Below are 23,759 nucleotides of genomic sequence, written 5' to 3'. Positions count from 1 at the left end.
AACGTATTATGAAGAATGCACAAACAGCTACTTGCTAGCGCACTCGACTACTAAGCACAAGATCGTGGGTTCAAATCCGCATCGAACCAAATGCTTTAATTTCTTCTTTTCACTTTCATTGAACTTGTATGTAAATATTATTTATATATTTGTATAGATTTATGACATTTTATGTATGTTGAATCTGTCAAACACGATACGTAATAACTTATGATTCATGACATGACAAATAAAGAAAATACGTCAACAAATTGCTCAGCTGCATGTGGTACGCCTTTGCCTTCGCAATTTGTGGGGCAGTTTAAGGGGAGCCGGAGGTGGTCAAATCCAAAAAATAACGATTTTTTTTTTTTTTTTTTTTTTTTTGCTACCGAAAATTAATTGAAACAGTCCTCTTTAATGTAAACTTTGAATTATTGTTCTATTCGCCCTAGAAGTGGAGTTATTACCATGGAGGTAAGAATAAGGGGAGATGGCGCTACGTATTCCCGCCGTACTACGTTTTGAAGCCATGGGGGCGTGGCTCGCTGCCATGACACTCTGACCTAAACATTGCCAGTGTGCTATAGCGCTGTGTGTATTAAAGTCGCTAATTGCACTATATACGCATGTAACGTCATCAGATTGGTTGTTACAAAGTTTTTGTTCAAAATAAAATCTCGTAAAGGCGAAATCCCGCATTTCTTCTTATTAAAAATAGTTTTTAATGTAATATTACGAATAGCTAGTCTTCAATGTAAACAATACAATTTTGTTAATTCAGTAATAAACGTGTATCACAAACTAGGGTTCTTTCTTTACTTATTCTTACGATCATCTGATACAACCATCTGACTGGACGAAGCAATGCCAGATTTACGAAAAGTGAGGACGTCTTTTCCGATTTTCGTGACATACAAACCAAAACTTCAGTTGTTTGAGTTCAGAATGATGTATCGTAGGAGCTATTTACTAATGTGTAACAGACTGATTGCGGTTCTGACCACCACATATATCTGAAGTAACCAAATGATTATTTAAACAATGAAGCAGCAGATAAATAAGTCTGATAAAATAACTCAATGTGAGTTAATGTTTAGCCAACAACATGTCACATTGTGCACAACTTCATTCTGTTGTCAAGTGGAATAGAACTGTGGAGAATCCCAAGAAATATAAATTAGGCGTTTTTTATACACAAAAAAGTACTTTCAGTTTGGATAACATTGACCCTGAGGAAGAAAACAAAACTCTTTGCCATACAGTTCATACACACTTCAATACATACCCACATTTCTTCTCTTAAGTGGTATGCAGCAGCTCTAGTATGAGACTAGGGCACTTTTTTTAGTAACTAACAAATCAAATGCAGCCGCAGCACTTAAATGACATGTCTGTTAGCCAAGGCAGTATAACAGTGTTCCAATTTTCATCTGTTATGGGAGTCATTTTAATATTAGTAAGGAGTTCTACTTATTGCTTACTTACCTTAGGTTCCAATTTCTTATTTTGGTATGGAAGAGATTTCTTAACAGGGCAACAATGTCCCAGTGTTTTTAGGTAGCTTAGGCATAAACCATTCTACATTGAGCTATGTTTATGTCATTCCCTATTTCATAATTTTCATTCTTTTAAATGCAAGCCTTTCTTGTCAAGCTGACAGGTATTTACAGTGGTACAAAATGAAATGATGAAGGGATTGAGACAGATCATGGAGCAAAACTTTACATCATAGTTTGAGAAGTGTGGAATGTCTCAATCAATAAGCAGAAGCTTCATTGCTTGCCAATGACAAAGTTTTACTAACATTGAAAATAGGATTTGCTTTTAAAATCATTGTCCTAATACAAATATAGGCTATATATTCCTTATTCATTCATAAAAAGTGTGGGAACTAGGAATGAAATAAAGCGTAAATATTAGGTATTATATTCAGAATTTTATTCCAGCAAAAAAGCTTTTATTGATCTGTTGTTATCCACTTTGTTGAACTGCTTGTTACAGGTATACAGAAAAATTATTACAATGTAACTGTTTTCAGTTAACTGCTTTTTTCACAAGATTGTGGAATTTAAAAATAACACAGTTCTGTGTTTAAAAAAAATATATGAAATTGTAACAAAGTCCACATCATTGCTTGTTGAGAATGAAAGAAATGACTCAGTCTCCTGACTGATACAAATTTAATACTATTTACCATTCCACATACATATGATTTATCACAGTGGTCTTGCATAAACCAGGAAAGTAATCAAGCAAACATAAGAAAATATGCAATCATTTATAAAATATGTCTTACTACAGATAAAAATGTTGTGGGCTGTAGTTTCTGTACAACACATGAGTTACATTTCAATGGATTAGGGGAGAGACTGCTAGAAAATTTAGTGCCCAATGAAGTAGTGAAAAACCAATAACGCTCACCTGCGAACACTACTATCTCTCATTTTTTTAGGGTAAACCACTGTCGGACTAGACCACAAAAAAATATAATTTGTAATGACACACAAGCAAAAACCATAACATACCATACAATGATGGGAATGTATTTCAATGTGCCAAAAACGAGGCAATTCTATTTTTCATTAATATGTTGTCACTCGTGGAAACTTAATTAATGACACTGGCTAGAACATACTACAGCATACTCTGCCAAATATTTCAAAAAGAAATGTATGTCCCATTTGGAAGCACACAGATCACAAGCTATTGCAGAACTAGTACTGCATACTGGTATGGTGGAATATCAATCACTTGGAAACACTCTACATATAATGTAGTTCCAAATGTTGGTTTGAGGAAGATATATTTAAAAGATATTACACACACACATAAAATTATAATTGTCTGACTCCATCACACACCGGGAAAAAATTTTCATAGATACATTGAATATGCTAGTACTATTAGTTTTAAGATACAGACATCACAAACATTTTGTAGCTGGTTATAACAACATAGGCATAACGGAAAAGGAAGAATGTGCATCATTTATTAATTACAATAAGGTTACATTCCCAGTTTGCCTCAATATAATGAGTGCTTTATACAAGATGCCTCACACACTAGACCTCTGTGTACAAATATCAGTTACTTACCTTTAAAGAGTACCAGTTTTGTATAGGTTGTCCTAATTTTATTTTCATGCAATGCCCTCTTTCTGATCCATGGATCTCACTATGAATTAGTAGCCTCTTGTATGCTGCAACAAACTGGCAAGCAGTGGGGTTGTTATTCCAACCACGACGACTTCGGATAGCACTAAAAAACATTTCCAAGTGGTCCTGAGAACCTTTGTAAAGAGGCAGAAACTTCAATAGAGGAGCATGAGTTTGTGTCCCCACTACTTTGCTATACATGTGTAAAACACTGGATATACACACCAGGAATCCAATAAACCCTGTCTTTCTATTTGAGTCAACAACTCTCATTGCTTGAGGATTTGGACCAACAGTGAGTTCCTTGATGTACCTCTGTGCCTTTAAAAGAAATCCCTCTACAGCACTAAAATTTGCTGTATTTAATGCCTGCTTGAAACCACTTTGTAAAAGTGTTCTGGAATTGCATACATCAAAGACAGTTGAAAATGCATATAAATTTTACTGTTGCAGATGCCTGTTCAAAACCTGGGAGTTTCATATCACAACAGTACTGTATGGCATCTGCCACGGAATTGCTAAGTAGCTGAGTAGCCAGTTTCACCATTTTATTTTTTTAAAAATTAAGGTGACTGGCAGTGATCTTGTTGCCTATGTGGAGCCCTTCCTTGACCTGCAATTTATGTAACAGTTCCAAAAAGTGCCACGAAATGACACCACCTTGCTCATCCCAAAGAAATTTTTTATCTCCTAAAGCGTTGCGCACAAGTTTCAACATATGTGGAGGGTCTAGGAAAAATGTCATTTCATGATCATTCCTTTCACCAGAAAAAGTACTTTTCAAAGTTTCACAATTGAGATTGCAGCCTAAACATCTAGTCATTGACAAATTGCTAGCTGAACCATCACATGTGAGTGAAACAACTTTCACACCACTTGAATTGGCAAGATCAATGCACTGTTTAACTATGATCAATGCACTGTTTAACTATCTCGGCTTTTTGCTCACGAGTTATACCAGCAGTCAGGAAACACCCAACTGGGAGCTTCCAAGAAGCATTAATAGCCACCAGCATGAGCACAAATGCTTCTTTGGCAATGGGCAAATTATCTGTGTCTACAGATGACCCCATATCAACATAACCATAACAGCATGTACCATCAAATTCTGCATGTTGCCTGATGGCAATTTCATCAACTACCAAGCTACATAGAGTTGGAAACTTTGTTTCACGGTGACAAGCTTCTGCCGTAATTACCTTAAACGCCTCAGATGTGAAGCCAGGTGCTCCACTCACACACTGGTACCACTTTGTTAATGTTCTGGGGTGTGACAAACGTGTATTAAAACAGCGCCTAACATAATTATACGCCCTGTGGGAATAAAAATGCAGTGTTAAGGCAAAGGAGTGCAGTTCTGGGCTGTATGACCTAGGTACAGCCTGTGCCCCAGCTTTCGCAGTTTGTCGCTGCAGCAAGTCTCTCTGCATTCCAGGTATGCTTTCTAGTATATTTAGTGAACCTTCATCCACAAGATGCTTGTCTTTCAGTACCTTAATGATAGCACTCAAAGAAGCCACTTTCTTCTTAAGTCGTCGCTTAGACTGCTGGAAGAGTTTTAATTTGTTTTTTGTACTAATCAGTTTTTCTTATGAGGTGTTCACACTTCGTCTTCAGTTCATCACTTTCAGAGGAATGTCTGACTACGTTCTGGTGGTCCCGCAGTGTACTCAGGAACAAGAGCAGGAACTACTTCATCCTGCACTCTGCTGATGGCAGCCAAAACTGAAGACGGAAAGGAAGAGCTCTCCTTCCTCAATGGTGGCTTTCTCTTCTTGTCTCCCTAAATGAAATAAATGGATGGAAAACATGAAAACATTAAAAACTGTTTCTAAATGATGGTTGAAGGTGTTACAGTCTTTGTCATGAACAGCATGTTACAGCCCACTAATTACTCCTATTCTTAGTCCTTTCCAGAAATATAAATTCTATTTTTCCAGCAACTATTTATCTTGTTCATAAAATACTCATCACTCTAACAAAAACCGTTGTTGTGTTCAGCAGACAACATGAAATGCCTCCCATGTGCAAAGCTACAATTAATACATACTTATTGAAAAAATATAAACTTTGAACATGTAAAATATTTCTGCTGTGGTGTCTTGTTTAACAATCACACTGTATCGCTATGGGTGCTGTCAGTTAACAAGTTCTCAATACAACTGGTCCAACAGTTAATGATATAAAATTGTGTGTTATATCCAATTTTGCATAAGTGGTTGGTGCATATTCAATGTTCCACAGTAGTGGATAATGTTAACTAGAAGGTACTGCCAAAGCTTTTTAATCAATAATGATATCTTTCAATGGAGAATGTCAATGAATAGTACATCAAACAAAAGAAATGTTCATTTGCTGTGCTTAACCCAAATACAGGGTTATATTTAACACAACCCAAGTGTTAATTTCTGTGACTTCACTAAATAATTATACCAGACAAACTTTTTAGCTTCAGTAGTCTCATAATCTAAACAGCGAACCTGAATTTTCTTCTCAAATATTCTCTTGTGTGCAGAGGCTGATGCTCATCAAAAAGGAGTTTCATAAATTTGTTTCTACATGACAATGTGCAGAACCAGATTATCTCTTTATAACATACTGTGTAGCTGCAGAAAAGCTTCAGTGTTCCTGCACCTCCCCTCTTAAATTCTATGTACAGCACGGAATCATTCCTAGGACCTAATGAGGTGGAAAGTGAAATTAATGTATTCAAATGACCTGAAGGAATCCTCCCAAAATCAACATATATAAGTAAAACTAGAGCTGTATCAATTACTCCTAAAACATAACTGCCATTAACTAGCAAAGACAGTGCAATAAAAATGTTGTACAACACAGTAGACCAGACAAAGTGAGTTGTTCACAAACAACTGCCTTAAATATTCCCGTAACTGATAACATTTACTTCACATGTGTATTCCATTATTTTCGGAGTTAGAGCTAAATAATAGAAACTGAAAACTAAGTTAGCTATACCCTCACTCCAAAGCCCCATAAATACATCTTGTTTGTAATATGTACTGGGACATTTCAGTTACGTTACGCTACTGGGAAACACTGTTCATTACCACCAATATTTACTGAAATACGGTACACAGAATGGCAAATCTACACAGTGTCCTGTTTAGGCCTATACTTTACGCCAGTTAATGTAGTGTTAGCTTTTAATTTGGTACATGATGAAGACAAAGTGAGTTACTCAACACTTCGATTATACACGATATGTACGTATTATACTGAAATGTGAACTTCAAAACTAAGAATTTAATTCTTTGAATTAACATACATTTTGCAAATGTTTTGGGTGTGTAGGGAAAACTGATGGTACAGCATTTTCTCGGAGCCTTACTGTTGAAAGGGAAGTTCGGTCTATGTCCTCTTCTCGGAAATGCTGAGAACATACAGTGCTCCATTTAGACGCACGCCAATTCTTCCTCCTCACGACATTCTCCCACAGAGCTTTCAGATTTTCATTTTTAGGAAATCTAAAATCATACAGGAGAAAAACACGCTATAGTACAAGTACAGATGTAGCACACGTTCATTCACAATGAAGTTGTAAAATCACACTTAACGAGACAGAATTTAATTCTTTGAATTAACATACCTTTTGCAAATGTTTTGGGTGTGTAGGGAAAACTGATGGTACAGCATTTTCTCGGAGCCTTACTGTTGCAAGGGAAGTTCGGTCTATGCCCTCTTCTCGGAAATGCTGAGAACATATAGTGCTCCATTTAGACGCATGCCAATTCTCCCTCCTCACGGCATTCTCCCACAGAGCTTTCAGATTTTCATTTTTAGGAAATCTAAAATCATACAGGAGAAAAACACGCTATAGTACAAGTACAGATGTAGCACACGTTCGTTCACAATGAAGTTGTAAAATCACACGTAACGAGACAACTTAAACACGAAATGTTATTCCCTTCGATTTCGCATCACAATCAGAACGATTCGTACATCCGAACACCACACAAGTCACCATAATAGCACAAAATCCTTCCAAAAGCGAGCGACAAGCCTATGCACACAAGCTTACAGCAGCAATGTTATGGTCGGATTGAGACGGCTACCCTCGGCTTCACAAAGTTTCGCAGCTGTGACGTCACGGCGTCTCCCTCTATTCTTACCTCCATGGTTATTACCATTTTCCCCCACTCCTGCGGAGGAAATGGGCGGCCGCTGAATGCATCCAACACCCTCTCGTGACATCCTGGCGAACTGCTTGGGATTTTCTCGGCCTGTTACGCATACAGCGAGTGTGCAAGGGTTGGCTACATTGTTTTCTGTGGCAAATGAAGCGCTAAGAGGGCGCAACATCGTCTCTTTGCTGTTTACTGTTTCGAACAACGAGTTAAAATTTCATAGAGTGGCTGAGATACTAGTTACAGCGCTCCTAGCGGCAACCAACGCTAACTCGGCCGCCATGTTCTCCTTAGTCAAAACATTAGAAAAGCGTTACTGTTGTTTGTGTTGGAAGTGTGTCAGCTGTTGTGATATTACTGCAATATTTAACTTTTCTAGTTGACTTTTTTGTTACAAAATATAAAGTCAACATGCCTGCAGTGTGTTCAGCGTTCAACTGCACAAATCGCAGCGATAAAACAACAAATATTTCATATTATAAGTAAGTATATTAGTACCGAAATACGACACACGTTTTTTAATGTTTATTAAAGAGTCATTTGCATTGGAACTGTAATTATGCTTAAGACAAATGCAGGAAAGTAATTTATTTATCGTTGATTACAGATTTCCTTTAAAAGACAAGGAAATTACAAAAAGATGGGTTATAAATATGAAGCGAGACAACTGGTTTCCTACTACAGTCAGTTACCTCTGTTCAGCTCATTTTGAAGAGAAATATATGTACCACACAAATGTCCAGAGGCGCCTTTTGTCAAAAGCAGTACCTACTACCTTTAACTTTCCACCACATTTACAAAAGCAAGATAAAGTATTACGACCACAACCCAGAAAGCGATCTTTCGACAATTTGCAAGATAGTGCTGTTACAGTGACATCATTAGCACAAAGTAAGTCAATAATTTAATTTTACTCCGTGTTCTTATTACTTTGAATTACATACTTTCTATTATAATCTTATGGTGCAACTCTGTTATAAACTTATGATGTAACTGCATTCTTTCAGTGCCTGTGGGACCCACATCTATTTCTGCTGACCACAATTACTGTCTACCAAGCCCTAAGAAGTTGAAAACACAATATAACAGAGTACAAGCAGAGAATGTGCGACTAAAGAAGCGGATAAAGCAAATGAAGCAACTTAGTGTACGACACAAAAGAAGAATAGTGCAGTTACAGACTTTAGTTGCTAGTTTGAGAAGAAGGCTACAATCCTGAAATGTCAGAAAAACGTTTTGTTGAGGATCCAGACAGAAGTGTTGCAATTGGTGAGAGGCTCCTTATTTATAAACAATGAACATCTTTTTACAGAAACTGAATTTGGTGAAGAAACCCATTATGTTAAACTGATAAAACTGCTGCTCAAACATTATTTTGTATGTCGAATAAATCACTAATGCAAATCAAAATCATCTGAGCAGAGAGGTAAAGTTGTGAGACAACTATACACGAAGTTTATTTTATTTAAAGGTCAGTGAAAAGACTGGAAAAATACGAATGTCAGTTAAAACATTGTAAAAATTAAATGTAAATAAATTATTTTACTTTTCTTGTAGATTATTATTGAATTACTATGCTTGTGTTAACTACTTTTAACACATATTTCAAATAAATTCTCGTTCACAGTGTACTGGTTTTTGAGGCTTTGACTGTTTACTTTGAAATAGCGACAAAAATATCGCGTTTCTGCGCCCGTTATTGTTTCTGATAGTTAACCACAGCATGTTTAGAAGTTTCAACATAATATTTTGGTGGTACCTGCTCTAATTGCATTAATTTATGGGCAACAAGTAACGTTATAGTGGATGGACAGACTTATTTGAGTTGTCTTGTAGTGTTATCTACATCGAAAAGTTTAGCCATATTTCGACAAAAACATCCCTTTTTGCTGTAAGTGTACACTAAAATCACTGCTGTCTATTGCTTGTTTTAGAAAAAATAAAGCTAGTATGGGCTATTTCAAGTAAGTCAAACGCAGTTATAAGGGGCCGGGACACAGCAGACGAATGCCTTGACTAAAGAAAACATGGCAGCCAGAACTTGAATTTGCTTCAAACATGGCGGACCTATAGCCACTCTATGAAATTTTAACTCGTTGGTTTCGAATTAGTTCAGTGTTGCGCCTGTTATTGTGTAAAACGTTGTTCTGGTTACGATGCAACGTTTTAGTAACCATGTATATAAGAAGAGGAAGAGCGTAGGGAAAAGAAAATTAACACTAATACCAAGTTGCGATACTATAATTACTGAAACAGTGCGTTCTTCTGCTAAGCAACACAGGGCTGGCCATAGCCCTGTGACATCTTCTAGCAAGAAGCTGACAGGTGGAAGTGACAGATTTCGTTAATATGTTAGTGACAGTGATGATATTAACGAAGTACTGAATATTGGATTATTATCTTCTGTGCTGAAAGAAAGTGTTCTGTGCAAAATGTGTTCAAGTGTAGGAGTGGGACTAGATATAACAAAGCACTTTGGTTTAGCTAGTGAGATGAAGATAATCTGTGCATGTTGCAAGTATCAAGTGACTTTCTACAATTCACATGCCAGTCTCGTTGGTGAAAATGGACGATCTTGAGTGTCTGATGTGAATGTTCGACTTGTGTATGGTCTTCGATCCACTGGAAAAGGGTCTGCTGCTGGTAAACTGTTTTGTGGTATTATGAACTTGCTATGGCCTCCAAGCAAATGTGGGTACTACTGTGAACTGTTAGGATCCTCTGTTGAAGATGTGGCTTTGAAAACCATGAAGGAAGCAGTGGAGGAATCTGTAGAAATGAATGGTGGTTCTAGGGATTTTGTAGTGGCAAAAGAGGGGTCATTAATCCCTGAATGGGGTTGTAACTGCTACTTGTGATAATAGTGCAAAAGTGATAGATGTTGCAATATTATCAAAACATTGTAAGTGCAAAAATAAAATCAAAGGAGAGCATAGCGGAACCTGTGAGGCTAATTTTAGTGGAGCAATGGAAGTGGATGGAGTGAAACAAATTTTTGAACGTTCAGTTCCCAGATACAACATTAGGTACAAATACTACCTTGGAGATGGTGACTCCAAAGGTTTCAAGACTATAGAGGAACTGAAACCATATGGAAATGAATTTGTAGTTGAAAAGTTGGAGTGCATTGGGCATGTGCAAAAGCGTATGGGTGCACGGCTTCGAAGGCTCAAACAAACTTTGGGTTCAAGTAAGCTCAGTGATGGAAAGACAATAGGAGGGAGAAGTAGGCTTACTGATGAGGTGATTGAACGTCTACAGAGATACTATGGGTATGCTATAAGGCCAAATACTAGTAATGTTAGTGACATGCGAAAAGCAGTGTGGGCATTGTTCCTTCATACTGCCTCTTTCAATGAATACCCTCAACACAGCCTGTGCCCAAAAGATTCCTGGTGCAAATATAATGCAAAAAAGGACTATGATCACAAACATGGTTTGCCAGCAGCTGTGATAAATGCAATAAAACCAATTTTTTCTGACTTAGCACAGCCAGAATTGTTACACAAATGTCTACACGGAAAGACGCAGAATCCTAATGAGAGCGTAAACAATTTGATTTGGAAAGTGATTCCTAAAAGGGTGTTTGTAAGCATAAGAACACTGCACTTTGGCATTTATGATTGATGATGATAGCAACCTACAACCAAGAAGTTCTGAAGGCATTAGGATTTACAGCTGGGGTGAACACTGTACGAGCATTAAGAAATATTGACAGAGAAAGGATAAGAGGAGCAGAAAGAAGAGAAAAGCATATGAAGTATGATGGAACAACAGGCAAGAAAAGAAGACAGAAGAGGAAGCTTTTGGAGGATGGAGAAGAAGACCCTGATAATCCATCCTATAGTGCAGGAATGTACTGAGAAACTTTGATAGCCATTTCCCGTAAACTAGAATTTTTCGAATATAAGGAACATTTTCTCAAAATCCACTCAAGCTAGAGAGATGAAATTTTTATACAGCACTCCTAGTGGTCAAACTTAGATTGTAACACAGCCATTTGGCAATATGTTCAGTAGTTTCATTTCAGTTTATTTATAAAGCAATCATTTGTAAAAAAATTTGGGTCATTAATAAAAAAAATAATTGGAAGGAAACTAGAAAAGATACTCCAAAATCCCTCTGTCATAACTGCAATACTAAACCACTCTATATGTAAAAAAAAATTCTAATTTTTCTATTTGGTAGTTTATTCATAAATGTTCCTCAAACTTAGTGATTTTAACATGGGCAGCGTAGGCACCTCCGGCTCCCCTTAAGGAATCATTTGGACTCGAGCACAGACAATATTTAATTTAGTTAACTTAGATTATATGTATCAATTTTTAAGACAAGAGAAGGCAAAATAAAGGAATTAACACCGCTCTCTTGTCACAGCCAGTAGGCATTACACTCTTATGTCATTTGTTGTCCTAGAAGAACGTAATATTTTGTGTGGCTCCACAGTTAGACATTTCATATTTATTAGCAGAAAAGAGGCGCAGAATTAATAAGTCGCTCTCGTTTGTGAATTATCTGCAATTATTTAGATAGAATTTTAAGTAAGTGTCATTTATATCGTAATGTATATGTTGACATGTATATATGTTTTATTTAATCGTATGCTTTTCTCTGTTTTAGTAGTTTTAGTCACTCCATTCTCATGATTGATGCTGAGGTCAGATATCAGACTTTGTCTACAAAAAATATATAATGAGCCCTGGCTACGTTCCGTACATCTTCGGACGTGCGAAGCTCGATAAATTCATGGCGTAAATTTTAATCTCTAAATTACTTACTCAAACTAACAAACAATAATTATTATTATTACAAATTATTATTATATTATTATTATTATTTTATTATTTAATTTGTTAAAACTTTTTTTTACTGTTATTATTATTGCTTTCACCATAATCTGTATGTATAGCACCTGATGTAAAAATACTGCCTGCACTTGCTTTATTTGGTCATAGTCATGTTTATCATTATTATTTGTTTTTTTGTTTTACTGTTATTATTATTGCTTTTATCATAATCTGTATGTATAGCAACTGTTGTAAAAATACTTCCGCATTTACTTTATTAGGTCTTAGTCACTACTCTTTATTCATATTGTCACTAGAGTAAGCTAATTTTCTCATTTAAACTATGTTCATGATGTAACTCTGATGTGTGAAATGCTGCATGTGCGAAACACTGGTCCGATGTAAGAGAGGGCCTGATGGCCCTAATCTGATCAGATTAAATAAATAAATAAATAAATAAATATTATGCTGTTATGAATTAAAGAGGGAGTGTTTATTTTGATTGTGGGTTCGTCTGCAGAACAACTGTAGGACAGAGTGCATTATTTACTTGGATTTTGGTGTCAACAACTCCTATCGGGATCTGACGAATATGCACCTGTAGCAGTAGGGTCTTCGAGGGTTAATAAAATCCCCCTCGCACTCCCCCTCTGGGAAGAGCAGAGTGACCGTTAGGGGCGCTCCGCCATTTTTCGGCACGAGGTTCCTGGTCTGGCTAGAAGGTGGACGGAAGCTGTGATGGGCTACGTCATGCAGTTCGCAGCAGTTAAAAGGGATGAGATATATTATTGTTAAGATTACTAAACCATTCTTTTTTCAGCAGTATTATAGGCAGGGTTATGTGACGACTGCTCTTTTTAGTAATTTTGAAGATAAATTCAATGGTTAGAAGTTTTGTATTTTGTCGAGGGCATGGAGCATAACAGAATCCAGTAATAAGATCTTCAGGTGCCTTCAGAGCTTTTGGTATTCTTTGAATTCTGCCATCAGTTATCCTTGCCTTTGATGATTAACGTAAATTAGTTTGACAAATATTAAACTAATATTCTTTGTTGCATGGGCCTCGCCCAGTGTGTTGAGTACAACCATGTGGTCGCCACTGTACAACAAAAGGCAGTAGAGGTTATAGTACGATTTCTGGTTAGGCATTTTGTGTGTGAATTGTGTGAGATACTTAAGTAAACTGGCGTGTGAAATTCCTTGCTATTTTTTTATTTCTGGTCGGCTGGTCGTTGTCTCCTCACTGCCACGCGAGCCTTTCAGGAAGGATACTTGACCACCTGCATCCTAAATTAGGGACAGATGGCAAATGGGTGTAAAGTTTAATTTTGCAATAGAACCGAGAACTATCCACGTGGGAGAGTAAATATAAGAAACATTGATTTCCTACTATCCACGTGGAGTTGGATACACAAATCAATGAACAAAGAACGTCCTTGAGGTAATTCATCTAGGATTTGCATGTGTCTAGTGTGAAGTTTTGATTATGTTCCACGAACGATCGACTAAGATGTGTTCCAGTCTACCGCTTTGATGATCATTCTTATTGAAATTCATATTAGGACAAATATGTGCAGTTGGAGAATTTAGTAGAATCTAATAAATTTTATATAAGCCTAATTTAAGAATTTATTTGTCTGCTTTGCCCCATGCCTTCGCGTGTTCCGGTCAAAATCAAATAATGACAGTAACTAAGCTCAGTTGCTACTAACTAAAAGCGTTTCCAGTAGAATGAGAATGAATGACGAGTATGATGATCATGCGAGAGCAGTGTAAAGAACAGTACTAACATAGTGTTCCTTGTCATAGCTAACATGTCATTATAACTTACATCTTCAGCTGAGAATCTTTGGTTTCATAGTGTAGTAATTTCAGCCCCAAAAGCCATCCTTATAGGATACCTGATTAGTTATGCCAATTGATGGACTATAATCAATCATTAAATAATTTGAAAAAGTCAATGAAAGATAGATCTTGCCTGACTGCTAACTTCCATGGATGCTTGAGCCCTCTCATGCGTTATCCGTTGTGTGGATTTTACCAGATTGTATTTCACTTAACAGTAAATAATTATTTTGGGCCAACCCCTTTTTATAAAATCCCAAGCATTAAATCAAGGAAGGTAGCCAAGGTAAATGTCCCCATTGGAAAGCAAGTGCATACAGCCTGCAATGATCTCCCTAAGAGTTCGACGCAAGGAAATCTATTAGTCATACGTAGCTAAATGCAATGAAGCAGATCAGAAATTAACGGTAATCGTTCAATATTTTGTCTTCTTAATTATACATCGTACACACTGCAACTTCTTGAACTAATTTTTAATGTTTTCTGATAGTCCTTCTTGCCCTTAGTATTGACAAGATACCTCAGGTGTAGCATAACATTCCGCCAAATGGCCGACACCGAGGCTTTCCGAGTAACGCCTCAACACTTGCTAACCTTGTGCTTACTCTGAACGATAACGAGATATACTTTTCTTCGTTTATAATTACTGTTCGATTTTAAAGATTATGATGGCATACGATTCAAAAAGAAGAACATGGTTGGATAAGAAAATGCAAACACCTTACGTATATGTGCAGATCTCACATGAGCGTTAAAATGATCGTAGCCAGACGCATTTTCGGTAGTTTCCAACACTTAAAATCAACAACGATTAAATATTTGGTGAACTGACGTCATTTGCATCGTTGTTTTTCTTCGTGATACTATTTTACGTCCACTTTTAACCCTTTGTTTCATATTTTCTGCTATTCGGTGATATCAGTAGAGGAATCCGATGAAGGAGAGTAATTTTAATTCGTCCAACTGTTCCGAAGCGTACGAATCACAATACTATGACGATCACCCTAGGGTCAGGAAGCCAGTGGGCGTCGATGTTAGACAGGTTAGGTGGTGTCGTTAAGTGTCGGAGACCGAGCTCTGCGGTCTGTTGAGTGTTTCAGTCTTACGTCCGAATGCATCAGTGAAACAGCGGTGTTCTTCATGACATTTTAGTTATATGAATGCTGCAAGGAATATTATCTTCTCTGGCTCGCAGGAAACGGGCCGGCTGTTCACTCAGGCATTAGCGAGCAATGCTGGACACAGAACTCTAGCAGCTCACGTAGCTTGTGGCAGGTCATGCACGCTGTCTGATAGCGAGTCGGGAGTTGGGGCCAGTGAGGCAGTCCGCAGACTCGGCCTCAGCACTCTCAAAGGTGGACGCGTGGTTAGACTTGCATCCACAGGTGGCTATCGACGGCTGTAGTGAAAGCGGAAGCCAGGGGCTCTCTCAACACACAGCGTACAGCCAGCAAGACGGTACGCACACATCATGGGAGATGGCAGCCAGATGCAGGAGAGGCTACTGTGTGACAGACTACTGTCACACAGTCCTTAGTCCACATCAGTACGGGTTCAGGCTACACAAGTCTATCGACGATGTGGTAAATAGGGCTTTACAGGTAACTCAGTCGACAAGAGAAATATGTGGTGGCAATATTACTTGATGTATCTGGCCCATTTGATAACCTTCGGCGGCTTCTGCTATTCGCAAAGATAAGATACTTAATATATCTGGCCCTTTTGATAACCTTCGGGTCCGCGTCTCGTGGTCGTGCGGTAGCGTTCTCGCTTTCCGCGCCCGGGTTCCCAGGTTCGATTCCCGGCGGGGTCAGGGATTTTCTCTGCCTCGTGATGACTGGGTGTTGTGTGATGTCCTTAGGTTAGTTAGGTTTAAGTGGTTCTAAGTTCTAGGGGACTGATGACCATAGATGTTTAGTCCCATAGTGCTCAGAGCTATTTGAACCATTTTTGATAACCTTCAACGGCTTCTGCTATTCACGAAGATAAGACAATAGTAGTGATACCGGCAAATTAAAGAATAAATTTAGAACAAGAGACTACACAACTTCTCATAGACATTAATGAATAGTGTAACAACAGTAAAATAACAAATGCAGCTAATAAAACGGTGTATTTACTATTGGAAGGCGAAATTAAAAGAAATCTCTGCATCAAACTAAATAACACAATCTTGCAACGGAAAAAACTGACAAAATAACCAGGTTTACACACTGACGACAAACTGAAATTCACTGAACATACCTGACTTACGACCGACAAAGCAATGGAAATAATGCTTAAATTAGCAAGACTAGAATCTACAAAATATATACTAGCCACAAAGACAATAAGTACGTTTCATGTCTCACTATTCGAATCCTTAGTACGCTTTGCAGCGAGCGCTTAGGTGCATCAGTTGTAGCTTGCAACACACAAAATCTTTGGGAGACGTGGCCAAAATAATGTTCTGCTCAGGATATCGGATACCTTCGGTACAACGTCGGCAGAGGCACTGTTCACGGTGATGGGGGTGTATTCCTTTGCATTGCCACCCGCCAACGAGCAGCAGGCGCGATAAGGTAATTGAAATTATAGGACAGGACATCATAGAAAGGCGCGAATTAAACCACTGCCTGGCAGAAAGAATGGGCTTTGGCAAAAAAGGGGGGTCGCTTCTACCCCTTTTTGCCAAGCATCAAGCGACGAATGAGCCTAAAACATATAGATCCCATATGCGGCATGGTCCATTTCTTCACGGACCATGGTCCACACCCAGACCAGCACCACCGGTTTGGTCTCAGCCGAACAGCCATCTGCACTTGCGGGGAACTATAAACCCCCGAAACAGATACAGAGAGTAAAGTTAGTATACAAACGCAGATGTAAGATAAGACTAATTTAAGGAACACTGAAATGGATCAAATGCCATAAAATATTTTAATATGCATAGAAACGTCTTCTGTAATACGTGAAATTTAAATGCTGTAATTGTTTATAAAGCTTAGGTAAAGTAATACTTGTAATGCAAACGGTGTAGTTGGTTATTTAGATCAAGGTGTAGGCAGAAAAGGAAGGGAAAGATACACAAATAATGTACCGATCATGCCATATGTAAAGCACATATGACCTATAACAAATGTAATATACGACAAAACAAATACACTTCCGTACACAAAAATCTAACAAATGAATATTAAAGATATATTTTGAACGCTACCTCGAATGTGACGGGAACGACGACTTGCCGAGATAGCTAGATAGCTTGGTGGTGGAATCTCTTACACAGATTTATGTATTTTTCTATTATCTTTTGTTTCTCCTTCTTTAATGCAAGAATCCTGTCATTTTAGAATTTTTTCCGAATTTACAGTATGTCATAAAGTTATAATACGTTATAACCTTTCTTATTGTCTTCTATACATAAATCATTAATTTTAAGATTTTACGTTTCTTAATTACTTTTAAGTCTGTAAGTATTTAAAGCTGCCATATTGTTATACGTTATTAAAGATGAGAAATATTAAACAGGTTTCACATTCTGTACATGTATAATTTCATATCGTGAAGCCGGCCGGAGTGGCCGTGCGGTTCTAGGTGCTACACTCTGGAACCGAGCTACCGCTCCGGTCGCACGTTCGAATCCTGCCTCGGGCATGGATGTGTGTGATGTCCTTAGGTTCGTTAGGTTTAATTAGTTCTAAGCTCTAGGCGACTGATGACCTCAGAAGTTAAGTCGCATAGTGCTCAGAGTCAGCCATATCCTGAAAATGTGATCTGTCTTAGTATCAAGATGGCAGGTCATTTGTAAATGGCAGCAAATAAATAACTCAGGTGCACAGCCAGCAGTTAGAAGATGGCAGCTTGCAGTTAGTCGGGTGGGAGGCCCAGCAGGTCTGCATCTTGTGTCAGTCACTTCTGCGACCCGCCGGCAGCGGCAGCACGGAGCGATCAAGTCCAACCACAGCCGGCAGGCTGCTTTCTCGTAGATGAAGTCTTCAAACAGGCAGCAAGCAGCGCGGCGTGGTTCGCCAGCAGAGTTAGCCGGAAACTAGCGAGACTGTCAGTCCGTCAGGACTGGTGATGTGGACAGAATGACCAGACACTGAGGACGAGGTGTCTGTAACAGGGGTACTTAAGTCCAGACACCACGTCATTGTAGCAGGTTAGGCGGCCATTTGCTCTAGTTTAACCACTGGTGCCAGTGGACTAGTTTGCATCATGTTTCTCAATTACTGACGGTTTTCCCTGCCTCTGCATTTCGCATTACTACTACAGCGCGCCTCATGAACCATGGACCTTGCCGTTGGTGGGGAGGATTGCGTGCCTCAGCGATACAGATAGCCTTACCATAGGTGCAACCACAATGGAGGGGTATCTGTTGAGAGGCCAGACAAACGTGTGGTTCCTGAAGAGGGGCAGCAGCCATTTCAGTAGATACAGGGGCTACAGTCTGGATGATTGACTGACTTGCCCTTGTAAAATTAACCAAAATGACTTTGCTGTGCTGGTACTGCAAATGGCTGAAAGCAAGGGGGAAACTACAGCCGCAATTTTTCCCGAGGGCCTGTAGCTTTACTGTATGTTTAAATGATGATGGCGTCCTCTTGGGTAAAATAATCAGAAGGTAAAATAGTCTACCATTTGGATCTCCAGGTAGGGACTACTCAGGAGGATGTTGTTATCAGGAGAAAGAAATCTGGCGTTCTACAGATCAGAGTATGGAATGTCAGATCCCTTAATTGGGGAGGTAGCTTAGAAAATTTAAAAAGGGAAATCGATAGGTTAAAATTAGAGATAGTGGGAATTGGTGAAGTTCGTTTGCAGGAGGAAAAAGACTTCTGGTCAGGTGAATACAGGGTTATAAATACAAAATCAAATAGGGGTAATGAAGGAGTAGGTTTAATAATTAATAAAACAAATTGGAGCATGGGTCAGCTATTACAAACAGCATAGTGAACGCATTATTGTAGCCAAGATAGACATGAAGACCACACCTACCATAGTAGTACAAGTTTATATGCCAACTAGCTCTGCAGATGATGAAGAGAATGAAGAAATAAATGATGAGATAAAAGAAATTATTGAGATAGTGAAGGGAGACGAAGTTTTAATAGTCATGGGGGACTGGAATTCGATACTAGGAACAGGAAGAGACGGAAACGTAGTAGGTGAATATGGAATGGTGATAAGGAAAGAAAGAGAAAGCCACCTGGTGGAATATTGCACAGAGCATAACTCGATCATAACTAACACTTGGTTTAAGAATCATGAAAGAAGGTTCTATACATGGAAGAATCCTGGAGATACTAGAAGGTATCAGATAGATTATGTAATGGTAAGACAGAGATTTAGGCACAAGGTTTTAAATTGTAAGACATTTCCAGGGGCAGATGTGGACTCTGACCACAATCTATTGGTTATGAACCATAGATTGAAACTGAAGACATTGCGAAAAGGGGGGAGTTTAAGGAGATGGGACCTGGATAAACTGACTAAACCAGAGCTTGTACAGAGATTCAGGGAGAGCATAAGGGAACAATTGTCACGAAGGGGGGAAAGAAATTCAGCAGAAGAAGAATGGGTAGTTCTGAGGGATGAAGTAGTGAAGGCAGGAGAGGATCAAGAAGGTAAAAAGACAAGTGCTAGTAGAAATCCTTGGGTAACAGAAGGAATATTGAATTTAATTGACGAAAGGAAAAAATATAAAAAATACAGTAAATGAAGCAGGCAAAAAGGAATACAAACGTCTCAAAATTGAGATCGACAGGAAGTGCAAAATGGCTAAGCAGGGGTGGCTAGAGGACAAATGTAAGGCTGTAGAGGCTTATCTCACTAGGGGTAAGATAGATACTGCCTACAGGAAAATTAAAGAGACCTTTGGAGAAAAGAGAACCACTTGTATGAATATCAAGAGCTCAGATGGCAACCCAGTTCTAAGCAAAGAAGGGAAGGCAGAAAGGTGGAAGGAGTATATAGAGGGTTTATACAAGGGCGATGTACTTGAGGACAATATTATGGAAACGGGAGAGGATGTAGATGAAGATGAAATGGGAGACATAATACTGCGTGAAGAGTTTGACAGAGCACTGAAAGACCTGAGTCGAAACAAGGCCCCGGGAGTAGACAACATTCCATTAGAACTACTGACGGCCTTGGGGGAGCCAGTCCTGACAAAACTCTACCATCTGGTGAGCAAGATATATGAGAGAGGCGAAATTCCCTCAGACTTCAAGAAGAATATAATAATTCCAATCCCAAAGAAAGCAGGTGTTGACAGGTCTGAAAATAACTGAACTATCAGTTTAATAAGTCACAGCTGCAAAATACTAACGCGAATTCTTTATAAACGAATGGAAAAACTAGTAAAAGCCGACATCGGGGAAGATCAGTTTGGATTCCGTAGAAATATTGGAAGACGTGAGACAATACTGACTCTACGACTTATCTTAGAAGAAAGATTAAGGAAAGGCAAACCTACGTTTCTAGCATTTGTAGACTTAGAGAAAGCTTTTGACAATGTTGACTGGAACACTCTCTTTCAAACTCTAAAGGTGGCAGGGGTAAAATACAGGGAGAGAAAGGCCATTTACAATTTGTACAGAAACCAGATGGCAGTTATAAGAGTCGAGGGACATGAAAGGGAAGCGGTGGTTGGGAAGGGAGTGAGACAGGGTTGTAGTATCTCCCCGATGTTATTCAATCTGTATATTGAGCAAGCATTAAAGGAAACAAAAGAAAAATTTGGAGTAGGAATTAAAATCTTTGAGGTTCGTCGATGACATTGTAATTCTGTCAGAGACAGCAAAGGACCTGGAAGAGCAGGTGAACGGAATGGACAGTGTCTTGAAAGGAGGATATAAGATGAACATCAACAAAAGCAAAACGAGGATAATGGAATGTAGTCGAATTAAGTCGGGTGATGTTGAGGGAATTAGATTAGGAGATGAGACACTTAAAGTAGTAAAGGAGTTTTGCTATTTGGGGAGCAAAATAACTGATGATGGTCGAAGTAGAGAGAGTATAAAATGTAGACTGGCAATGGCATGGAAAGCGTTTCTGAAGAGGAGAAATTTGTTAACATCGAGTATCGATTTAAGTGTCAGGAAGTCGTTTCTGAAAGTATTTGTATGGAGTGTAGCCATGTATGGAAGTGAAACATGAACGATAAACAGTTTGGACAAGAAGAGAATAGAAGCTTTCGAAATGTGGTGCTACAGAAGAATGTTGAAGATTAGATGGGTAGATCACATAACTAATGAGGAGGTATTGAATAGAATTGGGGAGAAGAGGAGTTTGTGGCACAACTTGACAAGAAGAGGGGACCGGTTGGTAGGACATGTTCTGAGGCATCAAGGGATCACAAATTTAGCATTAGAGGGCAGCGTGGAGGGTAAAAATCGTAGTGGGAGACCAAGAGATAAATACACTAAGCAGATTCAGAAGGATGTAGGCTGCAGTAAGTACTGGGAGATGAAGAAGCTTGCACAGGATAGAATAGCACGGAGAGCTTCATCAAACCAGTCTCAGGACTGAAGGCTACAACAACAACAACAAACTACAGCGCCTTGGGGTTGTGAAGCTGGGATGCTGCATGTTATTGCTCTGTTTGCAGAGTTTGCAAAACGACACTACGTGGTCTTACACTACATCATTTGCGCTGCTCGCTGTGGCTCTGCTCGTTGTGTAACAAAGAGTTACGAGCGTCGTCCTGCTTTTTCGTTATTGGCACTCATTGCGTGCTCTCGATTATGTTTGTGACACACGATCTGGGTCGCATTTGGTTCTTTAACCGCGTGTGTCGAGTAACAGCTTCGAATATTTATTAGTGCACCGGGGACAGGGATGTTGTGCAACAATACACCGAGGTGACAAAAGGCATGGGACACCTCCTATTATCGTGTCGGACCTCTTTCTTGCCGGCATAGCGCAGCAGCTCGGCATGACATAGACTCAACAAGTCGTTGGAAGTCCCCAGCAGAAATATTGAGCCATGGTGCCTCTATAGGCGTTCGTAATTGCGAAAGTGTTGTCGGTGCAGCATTTTGTGCACCAACTGACCTCTAGATTATGTCCCATAAATGTTCGTTGGGATTTGTGTCATGGGCTCGAATTATCCATAATGTCCTTAAAACCAGTCGCTAACAATTGTGGCCTAGTGGCATGGTGAATTGTCATCCATTATAATTCAATGTGTGTTTGGGAACATGAAGTCCATGGATAGCTGCAAATAGTCTCCAAGTAGCCGAAAATAACCATTTCCAGTCAATGGTCGGTTCAGTTGGACTACAAGACGCAGTTAATTGCATGTAGAGACAGCCCACACCATTATGGAGCCACCACCAGTTTGCAAAGTGCCTCGTTGACAACTTGGGTCCAAGCCTTTGTGGCGTCTGCGCCACGCTCGAACTCTACTATCACTTCTTAGCATCTGAAATCGGGACTCATCTGACCACGCCACGGTTTTCCAGATTCAAATGGCTCTAAGCACTATAGGGCTTAACATCTGAGGTCATCAGTCCCCTAGGCTTAGAACTACTTAAACCTAAAGACATCACACACATCCGTACCTGAGGCAGGATTCGAACCTGCGTCAGTAGCAGCCGCGTGGTTCCGGACTGAAGCGTCTAGAACCGCTCGGCCTCAGGGGCCGGCTGTTTTCCAGTCGTCTAGGTTCAAACAGATGCGCTCTTGAGCCCAAGAGATGCAATGCTAGCGACGTCGTGCTGTTAGTAAGGCACTCGCGTCGGTCGTCTGTTGACACAGTCCATCAACGCCAAATTTCGACACACTGTCCTAACGGATATGTTCGTCGTGCGTCCCAGGTTGATTTATGCGGTTATTTCACGCAGTGTTGCTTGTCTGTTAGCACTGACTATATGCAAACGCCGATGCTTTGTTGGTTAAGTGAAGGACGTCGCCCACTATATTTTCTGTACTGAGAGGTAATGCCTGAAATTTGGTAATCTCGGCACAGTCTTGACACTGTGGATCTCGGAATATTGAATACCCTAACGATTTCCAGAATGGAATGTCTCCTGCGACAAACTCCTACTACCGTTCCGCATTCAGAGTCTGCTAATTCATCTCGTGCGACCATGATCACATGTGAAACCTTTTCACATCAGTCGCCTGAGTAAAAATGATATCTCCGCCAATCCACTGTCTTTTGTACCGTGTGTAAGCGATTCTGCCGACATTTGTATAAGTGCATATCACTATCCCGTGCCTTTTGTCACCTCTGTGTATGTTTGAGATAGTATAGTTCAGTTATTACCCCAATACACGTTCTTTGAGTAGAATTGATCTTTAGCTCTCCGCTATAAATGTCTGAATGAAATACATGTCGATGTTGTTGTTTTTGTTGATGGTGTTTTGGTGCAGAGTTTTGATATCTCCTAAGTATTGTTTTCTTAACATTACATAGCGAATGAGGTTAAATCTTTGATGTGTATACAGAATCTGCCATAAAATCAGTTGTAAATACATATATTTTTCTGTCTCACAGACGCACACAGACGCACACACACACATACGTACACACTGGCATGTATGCATGTAAACAAGTATACCAGAAACCCTCGTAAGACGTGTATATTTCTATTACCTATTGCCAAACCACAATTTATGAAAGATATTTATATTTTATTATTAGGATTAAGTAGGAATAATTAACATTTGTCATTTTGGAAATAATTGTGGTAGCAGGGAATGTCTGCAGCAAAGTATTGTTGGCGGGAGAGACCGCACATTGATATAATTTTTAAAAGGGCGGGAGAGACCACATATGGATACATTTTAAGAAATGAGCGGGAAAGACCGAGCATTGATACATTTTGTAATGGTAGCATGAATTGTTTGCACCA

At 39.1% G+C, this 23,759-nt stretch overlaps 1 protein-coding gene across 1 annotated transcript; it reads left to right on the top strand.

Moving 5' to 3' along the window:
- The first annotated feature begins 7,935 nt into the window (after positions 1 to 7,935).
- LOC124775627 (THAP domain-containing protein 2-like) lies at positions 7,936 to 15,319 on the top strand. Its single transcript, XM_047250459.1, has 3 exons — positions 7,936 to 8,173; positions 8,290 to 8,429; positions 15,110 to 15,319. The coding sequence occupies exons 1-3, from the start codon at positions 7,936 to 7,938 to the stop codon at positions 15,317 to 15,319; spliced, it is 588 nt and encodes a 195-aa protein (XP_047106415.1).
- Positions 15,320 to 23,759: the final 8,440 nt, after the last annotated feature.

This window comes from Schistocerca piceifrons, chromosome 1 (genome assembly GCF_021461385.2).
Source record: "Schistocerca piceifrons isolate TAMUIC-IGC-003096 chromosome 1, iqSchPice1.1, whole genome shotgun sequence".
NCBI classification, from domain to species: domain Eukaryota; kingdom Metazoa; phylum Arthropoda; class Insecta; order Orthoptera; family Acrididae; genus Schistocerca; species Schistocerca piceifrons.
Note: the sequence above shows the minus strand (reverse complement) of the source record. Positions and strands in the feature narration are given on the sequence as shown.

Coding starts and splice junctions, on each gene's coding strand:
- LOC124775627 (XM_047250459.1), top strand. CDS start 7,936: ATGAAGCGAGACAACTGGTTTCCTACTACAGTCAGTTACCTCTGTTCA. Junction 8,174..8,289: donor AGTGACATCATTAGCACAAA/GTAAGTCAATAA, acceptor GCATTCTTTCAG/TGCCTGTGGGACCCACATCT. Junction 8,430..15,109: donor AGCAAATGAAGCAACTTAGT/GTACGACACAAA, acceptor TCTGGCTCGCAG/GAAACGGGCCGGCTGTTCAC.